At 33.2% G+C, this 16,255-nt stretch overlaps 1 protein-coding gene across 1 annotated transcript in view; it reads left to right on the top strand.

Moving 5' to 3' along the window:
• SLC9C1 (solute carrier family 9 member C1) overlaps nt 1–16,038 on the top strand; it is a 165,025-nt gene extending 148,987 nt beyond the window's left edge. The window contains 4 exon segments of the mRNA XM_025375446.1: nt 4,630–4,761; nt 4,895–5,080; nt 6,535–6,661; nt 15,956–16,038. Of these exon segments, the coding sequence (XP_025231231.1) occupies nt 4,630–4,761; nt 4,895–5,080; nt 6,535–6,661; nt 15,956–16,038 (528 nt within the window).
• Nucleotides 16,039–16,255: the final 217 nt, after the last annotated feature.

Raw genomic sequence — 16,255 nt, 5'->3', positions numbered from 1 at the left:
AAAAAGTCAAAAAATAGCAGATGCTGGCAAGGCTGTGGAGAAAAGGGAATGCTTATATCTTACTGAGGGAAATGTAAATTAGTTCAGTCATTGTGGAAAGAATGCTGGCAATTTCTAAGAGAACTTAAAACAGAATTACCATTCAACCCAGCAATTTTATTATTGGATATATACAGAAAGGAATATAAATCATTCTACTCTAAAGACACATGTATGTGTATGTTCTTTGCAGCACTAGTCACAACAGTAAAGACATGGAATCAACCTAAATGCCCATCAACAGTAGAATGGATAAAGAAAATGTGGTACATATACACCATGGAATACTATGCAACCATAAAAAAGAATGAGATCATGTCCTTTGCAGCAACATAGATGGAGGTGGAGACCATTATCCTTAGCAAACTAACACAGGAACAGAAAAGCAAATACTGCATGTTCTCACTTATAAATGGAGCTAAACATCAAGTACATATGGACACAAAAAAAGGGAGCAAGAGACATCAGAGCCTACTTGAGAGTGGAGTGTAGGGAGGAAGGTAAGGATCAGAAAACTACATATCATGTACTATTATGCTTATTAACTGGGTGATGAAATTATTTGTCTACCAGATCCCTGCAAAATGTAATTCACCTATATAACAAACCTGCACCTGTATCCCTAAACCTAAATGAAAAAATTTTAAAAAGCACACACATGTCAAAATTTACTTAAGGACTAGAACTTTTTAATAGTCCCGTACATATTGAAATTTTTGGAATTTGTATTCTTCCCACAAAAACACTCCATGCCAGATGGTTTTACTGATGAGTTTTATCAAATATTTCAGGAAGAAATAACATGAATCTTACACAGACTTTATCAGGAAACAAAGGAGGAAAAAAAGCTTTCGAGTGCATATTATGGGGCCAGTGTAAACAAATACTAAACCTTGAAAAAACATCTCAGCAAAAGAAAATTACAGGCCAATATCCCACATTAATGTGGATACAAAAAATCATTAATAAGATATTAGCAAGTTGAATCCAGGAATACATTAAAAGAATTAGACATCAAAACTAAATAAATAAGCTTTATTTTAGGAATATGAGATTGATTCGACAATTGAAAATCAACCATTGTGATTCAACACATTATAAGAAAAAACCAGAAAATTTATATAAGGTATTTGATAAAGAACAAAAAGAATTTTACAAAATGTAACATTCTTTTAAAAAATCTCCAAAAACTCAGAATAGAATGACACTTCCTGAACTCAATAATGGGCATTTATTATAAATTTACAGCTAACATCACATCTAGTGATGAAAAACTAAGACAATAAGACTGAGAGCAAGACAAGAACGTTCACTCTCACCACTTCTATTCCGTATTCTACTGGAGTTGTTAGCTAGTAGAATAGGGCTAGAAAAAGAAATAAACTGACTTACAAATTACAAAGAAAGCACTAAAATTGTCTCTGCAAGATGGCATGATATCTACATTTTTAAGATTCTACCAAAAATAACTAGAATCTATAATGAATTTAGTAAGGTGGCAAGATACAAGTCCAAATTCCAAAAATTAATTGTGTTTTCATATACTAGAAACAAACAACTGGAAATAAAATTTTTAACTCTTTTTACAAAAATAATCAAAATATAAAAGGGATAGACATAAAGTTAATGAAATACATGGAATAACTCTACAATGAAAACTATGGAATATTTCCTAGATAACTGAAAAAAGATTTAAAAAATGGAGAAGTACGCTATATTTGTGAATTAGAGCCCATAATATTATTAAGATATCCATTCTTCATAAATTGATCTATAGATTCAACACAACCTCAATCAAAATCTCCACAGACTCTTCTTGTAAAATATATATGAAAATGCAGAGGACCTACAATAGACAAAACAAATATAAAAAAGTTAGATGATTTACACTACCTGATTTAAAGACATATATCCCGTGTAATTAAGGCCACATGATGTTGGCTTTAGGTCAGGATGTAGAGATCAATGCAACAGAAAAGATAATCCATAAGTAAATCCACACATACAAAGTCAATAGATTTTCGACAAAGGATCAAATTATCTCAATGGAAAAATTACAATATTTTCAACAAATAATCCTGAAAACACTGAATATCCATGCAGAAGCAATGAACCTTGATCCCCATGTACTAGGCCCAAAATGTAATGTGGCATGATCATACACTTTAACATGAAAGATAGAACTATATAAATTATAGAAGAAAACATAGGAGAACTTAAGATAGGCAAAGATTTCTTAGCCAGGATTTTTTTTTAAGTACTAACCATAAAAAGAAATACTGATAAATTGGATGTCACTAAAATTAAAAATGTTCTGCTCTTCAAAAGACATTACAAAAATTACGAGCAACAGGATCAGGGAAAAATATGAGTCATGGGCTTAGGGACTTTTCAAAAGTTCCCCAACAAAAGAATTTGATAAAAGAATCTATAAATAAGTCTTACAATTCAAAAATAAGAAGACAAACTACTGAATTAAAAACTGGGCAAAGAATGTGAACAGACACTTTACAAAGAATATACAAATGGCCAATAAACACTTGAAGATGTTTGCCATCATTAGCTGCCAGAAACATGCAAATTAAACCCACAGTGGTATGTCAATACACACCTACTACATTGCCTAAAAATAAAAACACTAACAGGTATTGGCAAGGACATGGAGCAACTAAAATTTTCTTTTCTTTTCTTTTCTTTTTTTTTTTTTGAGACAGAGTCTCACTCTGCCTCTCAGGCTGGAGTGCAGTGGCTCCTGATCTCAGCTCACTGCAACCTCTGCCTCCCGGGTTCAAGTGATTCTCCTGCCTCAGCCTCCCAAGTAGCTGGGATTACAGTCACACGCAACCATGCCCAGCTATTTTTTGTATTTTTAGTAGAGACGGTGTTTCGCCATGTTGGCCAGGCTGGTCTCGAACCCCTGACCTCAGGTGCTCAGCCCGCCTGGCCTCCCAAAGTACTGAGATTACAGGCATGAGTCACCACTCCTGGCTGAAATTTTCATATGTGGCTGATGAGAGTGTAAAATGTTGAAACAACTTCTGAAACAGAGATTTTAATTTGAACTGTGGTTTTGGTCTGAAACAGTTTGTCAGTTGCTTACAAAAGTTAAATATGTCCTATACTACACACAAAAAAGATACTGACCCAAGAGAAATAAAATCCAATGTACACAAAACTTGTTTTTGACTATTCATAGAAGTTTTATTCTTAGTAACCAATGGTCTGTTCACTTTTAGCATAAGCATTTTATTTTTGCCTAAAAAGTTTGATCCCCTCAAATAACATATTTATAGAGGCATATATTTATCTAAAAAGGTCAAATAATTTTTAGTAATTTATTTTCTATTTTTTATCTTATAAAAAATAAAATACGTATAAATCATACATGTGATAATGGGTTTGTATCTAAAATATATAAGGAACTCAAAAGTTCAACAGCAAGAAAATAAATAATACAATTAAAAATAAGCAAAGGACCTGAATAAACATTTCTCAAAAGAAGACATACAAATGGACAACAGGTATATAAACAATGTTCAAAATCATTAATCATCAGAAAAATGCTCATGAAAATCACAATGAGATATCACGTTACACTAGTCAGAAAGGCTATTTGAATTCCTTGTAAATTCTGGACATTAGTCCATTGTCAGACACATAGTTTGCAAATATATTCTCCCATTCTGCAGGGTTTTTGTTTCTCACAGTGAATAGGTTACGTGTTCACTTGATTATTTATTTTTGTGGTACAGAAGCTATTTAGTTCAATTATGTTCCATTTGTCTATTTTTGTTCTTGTTGCATGTGCTTTTGGGGTTTTAGTCATTAATTCTTTGCCTACACCAATGTCCAGAAGAGTTTTCTCTAGGATTTTTTCCAGCATGTTTATAGTTTGGGATCTAATGTTTAAGTCTTTAATTCATCTTGAGTTGATTTTTTAAAATGGGGTGAGAGATAAAGGGTCTAGTTTTATTGTTTTGCATAAAGCAATCAAATTTTCCCAATACCATTTATGGAGAGAAATTTTAGATGGCACAAACAAATGAAAACATGCTATGCTCATGGATCAGAAGAATTAGTACTGTTAAAATGACCACACTGCCCAAAGCAATCTATAGATCAAATGCAGTATCTATCAAAATGCCATGATTGTTCACAGAATTAGAAAAAACTATCCTAAAATTTATATGGAACCAAAAAAGAGCTCAAATATCCAAAGCAATCCTAAGCAAAAAGAACAAAGCTGGGGGAATCACATCACCTAACTTCAAATTATACTATAAAGATATAGTAATCAAAACAGCATGATACTGGTATAAAAATATACACATACATGGATGGAACCAAATTTAAAAACCCAGAAATAAAGCCACATTTTACAGCCAACTGATTTTGACAAAGTCAATAAGAACATAGGGAAAGAACATACTAATTTTCACTGATAGACACATTTTATTAAGTTTCCAAGCTATTATGTGAATCTTACCTAATTAAATTATTAGCTTTAATAGTGTACATAAACAAAAAAACTTTATTCCTTAAAACGCAGTGCACAAAATAAAATACCAAATTTACATCCTTCTTTTCCAGACATGTTTTATTCCCAAAACTCACTTGTATGATGCTTTTAAGCAATGCTCTCCTCTCATTGAACATAAAATGTGGCTAAAAATTGGACTCGCTATTACAGCCAGAAAAATCAGAGAACACTTGTCTTATGAGGTAGGAAGTGCTTGTATAAACTTGTCTTTCTTTCTTTGAATGGAATGGCATTAAAACATTATAATTGACTATTTATGAATATATATTAAACTTCATAAACTAATAATAGACTGAAATTGTGTTTTTAAAACAGGATTGGAACTACAAGATGCAACTAAAGCTCTCTAATATTTATATAGAAGATATACCAATGACCACCAAAACTGATATCTATGATGAAAATGTAATCTATGTTATCCTCATACATGGAGCTGTAGAAGATTGTCAGTTACGAAAATTTTATAGAGCACCTTTCTTAATTCCTATAACATGCCATCAGGTAAAGAAATATTGATTCCTGTCTTCAGGTCAACATGCCATATGTCCAACAATGTATTAACATCAGGAAAACTGTCAGTATAATCTTAAGCTTTTCACTTTCCAATCTTCTCCCTTTTCCCACCACTCCATAAACACTCACTCATACCCACAACCACACCCACATACGCCCACACGCACCAAGTTCATTGACTGCTTTGGCACTTGCTAGCCCAAGCATAAGCTATTCCTATCCAATGCCTATGAAGGCCAAGCTGGACATTTTGGCTACAGTTAGATTTTGGTACAGTTATTCATTGCAAAAGAGGGTGCATTTATTTTACTCACAAGTTGCAGAAAAACTGTACCCACAATGCTCTAGAAACGTTCTGCCAGACTGATGCTGAATTGAGTATTAGTGGTATTTCCACAGCTGCTTTGAAAGTGAACATCTTCTCATATTTAAACTGTTAATTGAGTTCCCCTGACAATCAAAATGAGAACCTGAGCCATGTAAAGAAGGAAAGAAGTATGTTTGTGTGTGTATTGTTTTGTGTTGGGGGAGGATCAGAGAGGCACATGTCAAAAGGAATCAGGGAACATGAAAGATACAGCTACAAAAAGTAATTCAAAGAGGACTCAGAGTTATTTAAAATATGCTTGTATATAGTGCTATATATTGAAATGATAAAAAAAAGATACTTACAACTTATCCTCCAGAGATCTCTCAACCAAGTGGAAAGAAATAAGTAAATATATTAACAAAATATTTTACAGCTAGGATGAAAGCACTTACAGGGTAGATTTTGGACATAAGAAAAAAGTGTAATGGGGATGGGAGGGATCCCAAGGTGAGAAATGATCATAAGAAAATTTTCTAAGTGGACATCAGCAGCACTGACGTAATGCTTAATGACAGGAAGTGAAACGTTCTCCACTATGCTGCTCTCTACCTCTATCCTTGAACACATAACAGAAATTTGGTGTGGGTGCTTGTTGAGAATTTAGACAGTCAAGCAAGAGCCTGAAGCCTGGTAAACTTTCTCTACTTACTTCCGTAGACACAGAGCCCTACTCATTGTGGATTTGGGTACCAATGTGATTCAAACTATGTTGAAAACAACCACAGGATGGAAGAATATTTTGATATATTTCTATTAATTCTTTTCATTAAACTTTCTTTCTGCCATGTAGAAAAAGTCTCTGGATGATTTTTAAAGGGCCATTGGTGATTCATTCTTAATCATTTTTTCATATGGAATAGAAATATTTAAAAATCAATGAATGTATATGGAATATTGACTTTTGCAAAACCAACATACCCAAGTATTTTATGATATCATTTTTATTTGTGTTGATTTAATATTTTCCATTTTTCCCAGATACTTAGAGAAAGTCAGAAATAGCAGCTTACTAGAGAATTTTTAATAGTAGGATATTTGCTCAGAAATTAACTTGCATTCTGTCAACTTTCAGATACAAGGTATTGAAGATTTCACAAAAGTAGTGATTATTCAAACTCCGACTAACATGAAAGCATTCAGATGGAATATTAGAAAGTTTATTCCTAAACATAAAAGTTCTCTTACGCCAGGATTAATGCGTGAGTTAGATTTCTTTGAGCAATTGTAAGAACTTACTTTTCCTTTATAAAATAGTCCTATGTATATTTGGAAACTGTTGTTTGCATTCTGCCTAATGTATTGAGGAATCCTTTTAACTGCCATATTTGCTATTCAATGTATGAGTTCAGACAGACAATATTGAAGTTATGTTTTTAAATTATTATATATTTCATCCATAAGAACAAAAGTGCATAATTATCAAAATGATACGAAAAAAGGTTAATGAGGGAATTACTAACTGTTCCCCCAAATTAAGATATGTTATATAGCAATAACATTAAAAATACCATTGTCCTGTCTGAACAACAAACATAAATCACTGGAACTGGATGAATAACTTTAATATAAAGCCTATTCTTCATACAGATTTTAATAGATAAAACTTTAATCATAACATATATGATTATTTAATCACTACTATTAAGCCCTTGATTAAAATTTGAAAAATACTTTTGAGACAAATTTAAAAATTTAATTTAAATTTTCCATTATAAATCAAAAATTTTAAATTGAATTTTGAGATAAATTTTAAAAATTTAAAAATTATTGAATAAGTAATAATAATAGAATTTAATTGATCAATTCACTAAAGGAGAAATAATGTTCAAAATTTAGAAATATAGAAATCAATTTTAAAACCCTGTGTCTATAAAAAATATTACCAATCAAGAGATAAACCAAAGACAATTCACAGGTGAAAACTTGCATTGAAAACACAACGTGGAAAATGTTCAATGCTGTTAATATTTACAGAAACAAATTAGGTATTTGGTCTATTTAATTTGTGAAATTTTGTAAGAATTATAATACCTCTTGACCAAACCAATGTAGTGAATCTGATACACATTCTTACTTTATTAATAGCAATGCAAACAATAAAGTAAATTAATCAGGAGATTCCAAAAGCCAAAAAAGAGTTTATATCCTTTGACTAAATAATATGTCTAAATATTTATCCTAAAGATATATAAAGCTAAAAAAGAAAATGATAATTGAGCATTATTTATAAAAATAAAATATAAGAAATAATAAAAATGTATAATGATAAATGAATGGTTAACTAAATCAGTACATCAGTCAATGTGATTGAATGTTATATAAGCATTAAAAACTTGATTTTCCATATTATAACTTTTGAAAAACCAGTGATACAAAGAAAGAAATAGCAGACACTGGGGTCTACTTGAAGGGGGAGGATGGGAGGGAGGAGAGGAGCAGAAAAGATAACTATTGGGTACTAGGCTTAATACCGAGGTGATGAAATAATATATACAGCAAACTTCTGTGACAACCTGTTTACATATGTAACAAACCCTTCACATGTACCCCCAAACCTAAACTAAAAGTTAAAGAAAAACCAGTGATATACATCAAGTAAAAATACCAAGAATATAACATTGTTACTAATTTAAATGAATTTAATCTTTATTATGTACAATCATATAATTTTACATCTATGTGGACACAAAATACTGTCATTGTATGGGTCCCCACTGACCTTAAGATTAAGCATATACAGAGTAGCATAACCAAGATAATGGAATAGAAGGTAATCCATTCATATATCCCACAACAAAAAAAGAATTCTGTCCCCATACATGGCCCAAAGCCTCTCTGCAGGAGCCTCAAAATTTAGGTAGGAGTTTGTGAAGTCTTCATGTAGCTCACAACTTAGGGGCATCATTTTGAGAATGCAGATTGACTCCAGGTAGCTGATACTACAAGGTTGCTTCCACATTCAAGTCCTGAAATTATCCTGTCCTCCAAGGGACTTGGCTCCTTCCTCATTTGGTCTTGAGCCTGAATCCAAAACCATCTGTCAAGGGATCTGGGAAGTATCATGCATACTTGTGCCTTGGCAGAGAAACTCACCTGCCTGCTGACATCTATCTCAGTGATGAATCTGAAAGTTTCCCTGTGGTTTGGCTTCAACAACCCTCAGCTGAGGTCCCAGCTCAGAGCTGCTCACACAAGGATCTAGAGAGAGAATCACCAATATCACACAACCAGGGAGTCTGAGCCCCCCTGACAGACTTGCCAACTTCCAACTCACAGCAGATCCTGATGGCACCAAGTCTCAGGTCTGGCTCCTCCCACTGCCACCAGTAAACTATCCCCCTCTGTGCTGAAACTTGCCAGGCATGCCCCTCTGAAGCAATAAGACAAGACTCTCCAGCCTGTGTCCCACAGCAGATCCCAAATCAACCCAATCTCAGCTCCAGCCCTTCCTGCTGCAGTCAGGGAACTATCCCATCTGTTCAGGGACCTACTAGGAAACACATACCTATATGAGTTGATGTGACAGGCATACCAACCTCCATCTCACAGCAGATCCCCAGAGGGCTCTGTCTCAGCTTTGTCCCCTCCTGCTGCATCAGGGAGCTATCCTGTCTGTGCTGGGTAATGTGCACTACTCCGAAGCAAGACTGACCTCTCCAGCCTCTGTCCCACAGCAGATCCTGAGGGGACAGTCTCAGCTCTGGCTCCTTCAGCTACAGTCAAGGAATTGCCTTGCTTGTGCAGGGACCTGCTGGGTAATGCATGCCCAACTAAGCCAACAATACAGGCCCATCAGCCTCCTTTCTCTGGCAGATCCCAAGGGGGCCCAGCCTCAATTTCAACCCCTCTCACTGAAATCAGGGACCCAACATATCCCTGCAGAGATGGACAAAGAGTCACATCCATCTGGGCCATTGGGACCGTTTCCAGACCAGCACTCCCACACAACACCAGAACCCTCCTTGGGACTTCCCCAGGTCCATCTGGGCCTTAAAACTACATCAACCTTGAAATCCTTGTGAGAGTCTTGGTAAGCATCCTCTAGTGCTGAAAGGGCTCCAGTGATGACAGATTCGGGTAACTAAACAATCAGTCTGCCAGAATCCATGGAAGGCTCTCCAAAGGCAGACAGGGACAGGCAAAGGCAAACTGTGGAGACTAAAATAAATACCTAATCCCTCAATGTACATGTCCACAAGCATCAAGAATATTTAGAGCAATACGACCTCACCAAATGCACAAAATAACATGTCAGAGACCAACCCTAAAATGACGGAGATGTGTGATCTCTCAAAGAATTCAAAAAAATGTTTTAAGGAAACTCTCTGAATTTCAAGAAAACACAGGATGAATTCAGAAGTTTATGAGTGAAATTTAACAGAGATCAAAATTTTAAAAAATCAAACAGAAGTCCTAAAGCTGAAAATAAAATTAATGAAATAGCATCAACAGCAGAATTGATCAAATAGAAGAAGGAATCAGTGAAGTTGAAGACAGTCTATTTAAAAATACAATCAGAGGAGAAAAAGAATAAAACAATAAAGCTATCTTACAAGGTCTAGGTGACAACATCAAAAGAACAAATATTTTGGTTTTTGAAGTTAAAAAGAGAACTGAGAAAGAAAGAGGTGTATAAAGTTTGTCTTAATAAATAATAACAGAAAACTTTACAGACCTGGACAAAGAGATAAATATCTAGATACAAAAAGATTAAGTCATCAATCAGATTTAACTCAAATAAGAATACCCCAAAACATTATAATTAGGTACTCAAAAGCCAAAGATAAAGAAAGGAAAAGGGACTTTTGAGCAAAAGCAATGAAGAAAAAAAGAAGGAAATAATATGTAAGGGAAATCCAATATGCCTGAAAGCAGGCTTCTCAACAGAAACCTTACAGACCAGGAGGAGTAGAAAGATATATTCAAAGTGCTGAAGAAAAAAAAAAAATCTGCCAAGCACAAATACTATACTCAGAAAAGCTAAACTTCAGAAAGAAAGTAGAAATAAGGACTTTCCCAGACAAAAAAAAATGTTGATGGCATTTATCACTACCAGACCTGTCCTATAAGAAATGCTAAAGGGAATTCTTCAAATGGAAAGAAAATATTATCAATGTGATTGTTACATTAATTTGGTAATCATGGTGTGTGAATCACTTATATCCCTACTAAGAAGAATAAAAGACAGAATATTTAAAATATACTATGACAATTTTAAAGAGATAAGCAATATAAAATGCAAATTGTGACATTAAAAATCAAAATGTGGGGTAAGGAGGGAATTGCTGCATACAGATGTTTTTGTTTGTGTGTTTGTTTCTTCTCTCTCTTTTTTGCAATCAAAGTTAAGTTGGTATTAGTTTTAAGTAACTTATTTAAAACATACTACCAGAAAAAATGACTAACCACAATGGAAGATAGTAAGAAAGGAAGAAGAAAGGAGAATAGTTACAAAACAACTAGAAAACAAGTAAGACAATGGCAGTAGCAAGTCCTTACCTATTAGTAGTAACAATGAATGTAAATGGACTACATTCTGCAATCAAAAGACAAAGCATGGCTTAATAAATTTTTTAAAAACCCAACTATATGCTGCCTATGAGAAGAACTCTTTGCCTATAAAGATACATGTACGCTGAAAATGAGGGGATAGAATAAAATATTCTATACAAACAGAAACCAAAAGGGGAAGAATAGCTATACTTATATCAGATAAAATGGACCTTAAATCAAAACCTTTACCAAAAAAAAAAAAAAAAAAAGGTCATTATATTTAAAAAATGGTCAATTAAACAAGAGGATATAACAGTTGTCAATATACATATGTGCTAAACATCAGAGTCCCCAGATATGTAAAGCAAATATTAAGAGATCTAAAGGGAGAGGTGGATTGCAATACAATAGTAGTAGGGAACTTCAACACCCCAGTTACAGCAATGGGCAGATTATCAAGACAGAAAATTAACAAACATTGGAGTTAAACTAGACTCTACACCAAATGAGCCTAACAGACATTTACAGAGTATTTCATTCAACTGCTGCAGAATATACATTTTTCTTATCAGCATATGGAATATTCTCCAGGATAGGCCACATGTTAAGCCACAAAACAAGTCTCAACGATTTAAAAAAAGTCAAAACTATATCAAATGTCTTTTCTGACTGCAATGGGATAAAACTAGAAATCAATAAGAGGAGGAACTATGGAAACTGCGTAAATACATGAAATTTAAAAAGCATGCACCTAGATAACCAATGGATCAATTTAGAAATTAAAGGAAATTTTTAAAAATTTATTGAAATAAATGAAAATGGAAACACAAAATTCCAGAACCTATGAGATACAGCAAAACCAGTACTAAGAGGGAGGTCTATAGCAATAAATGCCCATACCCCCAAAATAGAAACACTTAAAAAAAATCTAATGACAACCTCAGTGAACTTGAAAGCGAGACCAAACCAAACCCAAAATTAGTAGAAGGAAAGAAATAATAAATGAGCATAAATAAATAAAATTGGAAATAATAATGATTTTAAAATTTGGCAAAAAAAAATGTTTTTTAAAAAAGATAATTAACAAAACCTTATCTAGACTAAGAAAAAGAGATAAACCCAGATAAATAAAACCAGAAATTAAAAAATAAAGATTGCAACGGATACCACAGAAATACAAAGGATCATCATAGACTACTATGAAAAATTATACACCAACAAATTGAAAAACCTAGAAGAAATGGATAAATTCCTGGACACATACAACCTATCAAAATTTAAACATCAAGAAACAGAACACCAGTACAGACCAATAACACATAACAGGATCAAAGCCATAATAAAAAGTCTCCCATTAAAGAAAACCCCAGGATCTAATGGGTTCACTAATGAATTCTAATGAATATTTAAATAATAACTAATATCAATTCTACTTAAACTATATCAAAAAATTGAAGAGAAAGAAATACTTTTAAATTTATTCTACTAAGCCAGCATTATCCTGATACCAAAACCAGAAAAGGACACAGGAAAAATAGAAAACTACAGGCCAGTATCCTTGATCAACATAGATGCAAAAATCCTCAACAAAATACTAGCAAACTAAATTCAACAACACATTAAAAAGGTCATTCATCATGATCAAGTGGGATTCATCTCAAGGATGCAAGGATGGTTCAGCATATGCAAATCAATAAATATGATGTATTACATCAACAGAATCAAGGATGAAAACCCTATGATCATTTCAGTAAATGCAGAATAAGTATTCAATAAAATTCAACATCATTTCATAATAAAAATCATCAACAAATTGAATATAGAAAGAACATACCTCAACACAATAAATGTGACATATATGACAAACCCTCAACTAATAACATATTAAGCAGGGAAGAATTTTAAAAAGCTTTTCCACTAAGATCTGAAGCAAAAAAGGATGTCTACTTTTACTACTATTCAACATAGTACAGGTGGTCCAAGCCAGAGCAATTAGGTGAAGGAAAAAAATAAAGGTATCCAAAGTGGAAAGGAAGAAGTCAAAGTATTCTCGTTTGCAGATGACATGATAGCATACTTAGAAAAACCTAAGGACTTCACACCAAAAACTCTTAAAACTGATAAACAAATCCAGTAAGGTTGCAGGATACAAAATCTACATACAAAAAATCAGTAGCATTTATATAGGCTAACAGTGATCAGTCTGAAAAAGAAATGAAGAAAGCAATCCTATTTACAATAGCTACAAAAAAATAAAATATTTAGGAATAAATTTAACTTAAGAAGTGAAAGATCTCTACAAGAAAAACTATAAAACACTGTTGAAAGAAATCAAAGAAGGCACACAAAAAAATAAAACATATTCCATGTTCATAGACTGGAATAATTAATATTGTTAAATTGGTCTATACTACCCAAAGCAATCTGTAAATTCAATGCAAACCCTATCAAAATGTCAATGGCATTCTCCACAGACACAGAAAAAAAAATCCTAAAATCCATAGGGAACTACAAAAGACCCCGAATAGCCACAGCAGTCCTGAGCAAAAAGAACAAAACCAGAGGCATCACATTACCTGATTTCAAATTATACTACAAAGCTACAATTACCAAAACAGCATGGTACTGGCATAAAAACAGACACTTCAATCAATGGAGCAGAATAAAGAATCCAGAAATAAATCCATGCACTGATAGCCAACTCATTTTCAACAAAGGCACCAAGAACATATATTGGGAAAAGGACAGTCTCTTTAATAATTGGTGCTAGAGAAACTGGATATCCATATGCAGAAGAGTGAAACAAGGTTCCCATCTATTACCATATAGAAAAAACAACTCAAAATGGATTAGAGACTTAAATTTAAGACCTAAAACTGTAAAACCACAAAAAAAAAAAAGCAAAAAATGTTGGGAAAATGCTATAGGACCTCACTCAGCCTGTCTGAAGATTTTTTTGCCTAAGGCCACAAAAGAACAGGCAACCAAAAGCCAAAATAAATAAGTGGGATTATATCAAGCTAAAAAGCTTCTGCACAACAAAGGAAACAGTCTACAAAGTGAAGAGACAACCTACAGAATAACGGAAAATATTTGCAAACTATTCATCTGATACGGGATTACTAACCAGAATATATAAGGAACATAACTCCATAGCAAAAACACAAGTACTCGATTTTTAAATGTGCAAAACATCTGAAGAGACATTTATCAAAAGAAGACATGCAAATGACCAACATATATACGAAAAAATGCTCAACATCACTAAAAATAGAGAAATGCAAATCAAAACCACAATGAGATATCATTTCACCTTAGAATGACTACTGTCAAAAAGACAAAAAATTTAAAATACTGGAAAATATACCAAGAAAGGGGAACACTTGTACACTATTGGTGGAAATGTAAAGTAGTACAGCCATTATGGAAAACTGTACAGTGTTTCTTTAAGAAAACAAAAACCAAAATTAGAATTACCATATGATTTAGCAATCCCACTGCTGGGTATATACTCAAAAGAAATAAAATCAGTATGTTGAAGCAATGTCTTCACTCCCATGTTTATTGCAGCACTGTTCAAACACCCAAGATATGAAATCAACATAAGTGTTCATCAACAAATGCATAAAGAAAATGCAGTGTGTGTATGTGTGTATGTGTGTATATACACAATGGAATATTATCTAGCCGTAAAAAACAATAAAATTCTCTCATTTGCTGCAATGTGTTTGAGACTGGAGATCATTATCTTAAGTTAAATAATCCAGGCACAGAAAGACAAATGCAACATGTTCTCACTCATATGTGGTCACTAAAAAAGTGGATCTTATAGAAGTATACAGTAGCATAATAGTTATCAAGGACTGAGAAGGAAAGGGAAAGGAGATGATGAAGAGAAGTTGACTAAAGGATACAAAAATACAATTAGAAGGGATAAGTTCTAGTATTCAGTAGTACAGTAATTATAGTTAATTATAGTAATTATAGTAATTTCCAACTAGCCAGAAGAGAAGAATTGTAATGTTCTCAACACAAAGAAAAGATAAATATTTGAGATGATGAATATCCCAATTATTCTGATTTGATCATTACCCATTGTATACGGGCATCAAAGTATTATATGTACCACCAAAATACGTACAACTAATATATATCAATAAAATATTTAAATTGTCAAAAAAATTAAAATAAAATACCTTGATTCTCTGCTTTTAAAAATGATAAAGCATATACAGGGCATAGTTTTGGGCCCTTCACCATCTGCCCTTTCACCTGCTACCTTCTCTCCCCACTCTTTAAAACCTAGCCATACAAAACTACAAATGGTTCACCTGATATAGAAGACCTGGTAGCCTCCCATTCCTGAGCCTTTCCCCATATTGTTCATTTTTCCTGAAATTCTCTATACATCCTCTTCCCCACATCTCCTCATTTCATGGAGCTAACTCCTTATCCTTGAAATCTCAGCTTTTTCTCCAAGCAGCCATCACTGATACATCCCAAATTCACAAAACTGCACTATGTGACTCTCCTGTGTGCTCCCATAGCCCAACATACACACAGTCCTGTTTTTACCATGTCATGTTTCTTTGTATGTTTGCTAGTCTGTCTGTTTTACTAAGTAGAACTCCTAGAAGACATGAATCTTAACTCTTCTGCTTTCTTATGTATCCTCATTGCCAGCAACATGCCTGGCCCTCAATACATATTAATATAAAAGTATTTTGGGATATTGGAGTGATAGATGACTTTGTCGCTCTACTTTCCAAACTTTTTGCACATTTATTATATAATCTCCACAATAAAAGACTTATAATCACTTTTTAAAATGTGACCTTTTTTTTTTTTTAAACCAAATGAGATTACCACCAATTTCAGATCACAGATTCTGAGTGTGAGTGATTTGAATCTGATCTAATCTGATAGTTGGACTAATAGAAATAGTCACTTGCTTCAGTGGTTGAATTAACATCTTTTTTTTTTTTTTTTTTTTGAATCAGGTTCAACTGAAACATTGGAAGCAGGCATTCAAGAAGAAACAAAAACAAATGTTAAGGAGGTGAATTTAAAGCAGCCTTTCTAAAGGTTTTATTTTGGGTAAAAGAGAGTCTAGAGTTTATGGAAACTACCAATGTGTTTCTCTTATTCTGATAAAGTTCATCTGCTAGTCATTTTGTAGATTTTGGTGTAAAACACTTATTTTATCACTGGGTACAGTGGAAATTATACTTATTTTTAGAGAAGTATTAGAGAAATGACAAAGAAAAACAAAGTTCAAGGGATGCCAGAATATCTGTCTT

This window comes from Theropithecus gelada, chromosome 2 (genome assembly GCF_003255815.1).
Source record: "Theropithecus gelada isolate Dixy chromosome 2, Tgel_1.0, whole genome shotgun sequence".
NCBI classification, from domain to species: Eukaryota; Metazoa; Chordata; class Mammalia; order Primates; family Cercopithecidae; genus Theropithecus; species Theropithecus gelada.
Note: the sequence above shows the minus strand (reverse complement) of the source record. Positions and strands in the feature narration are given on the sequence as shown.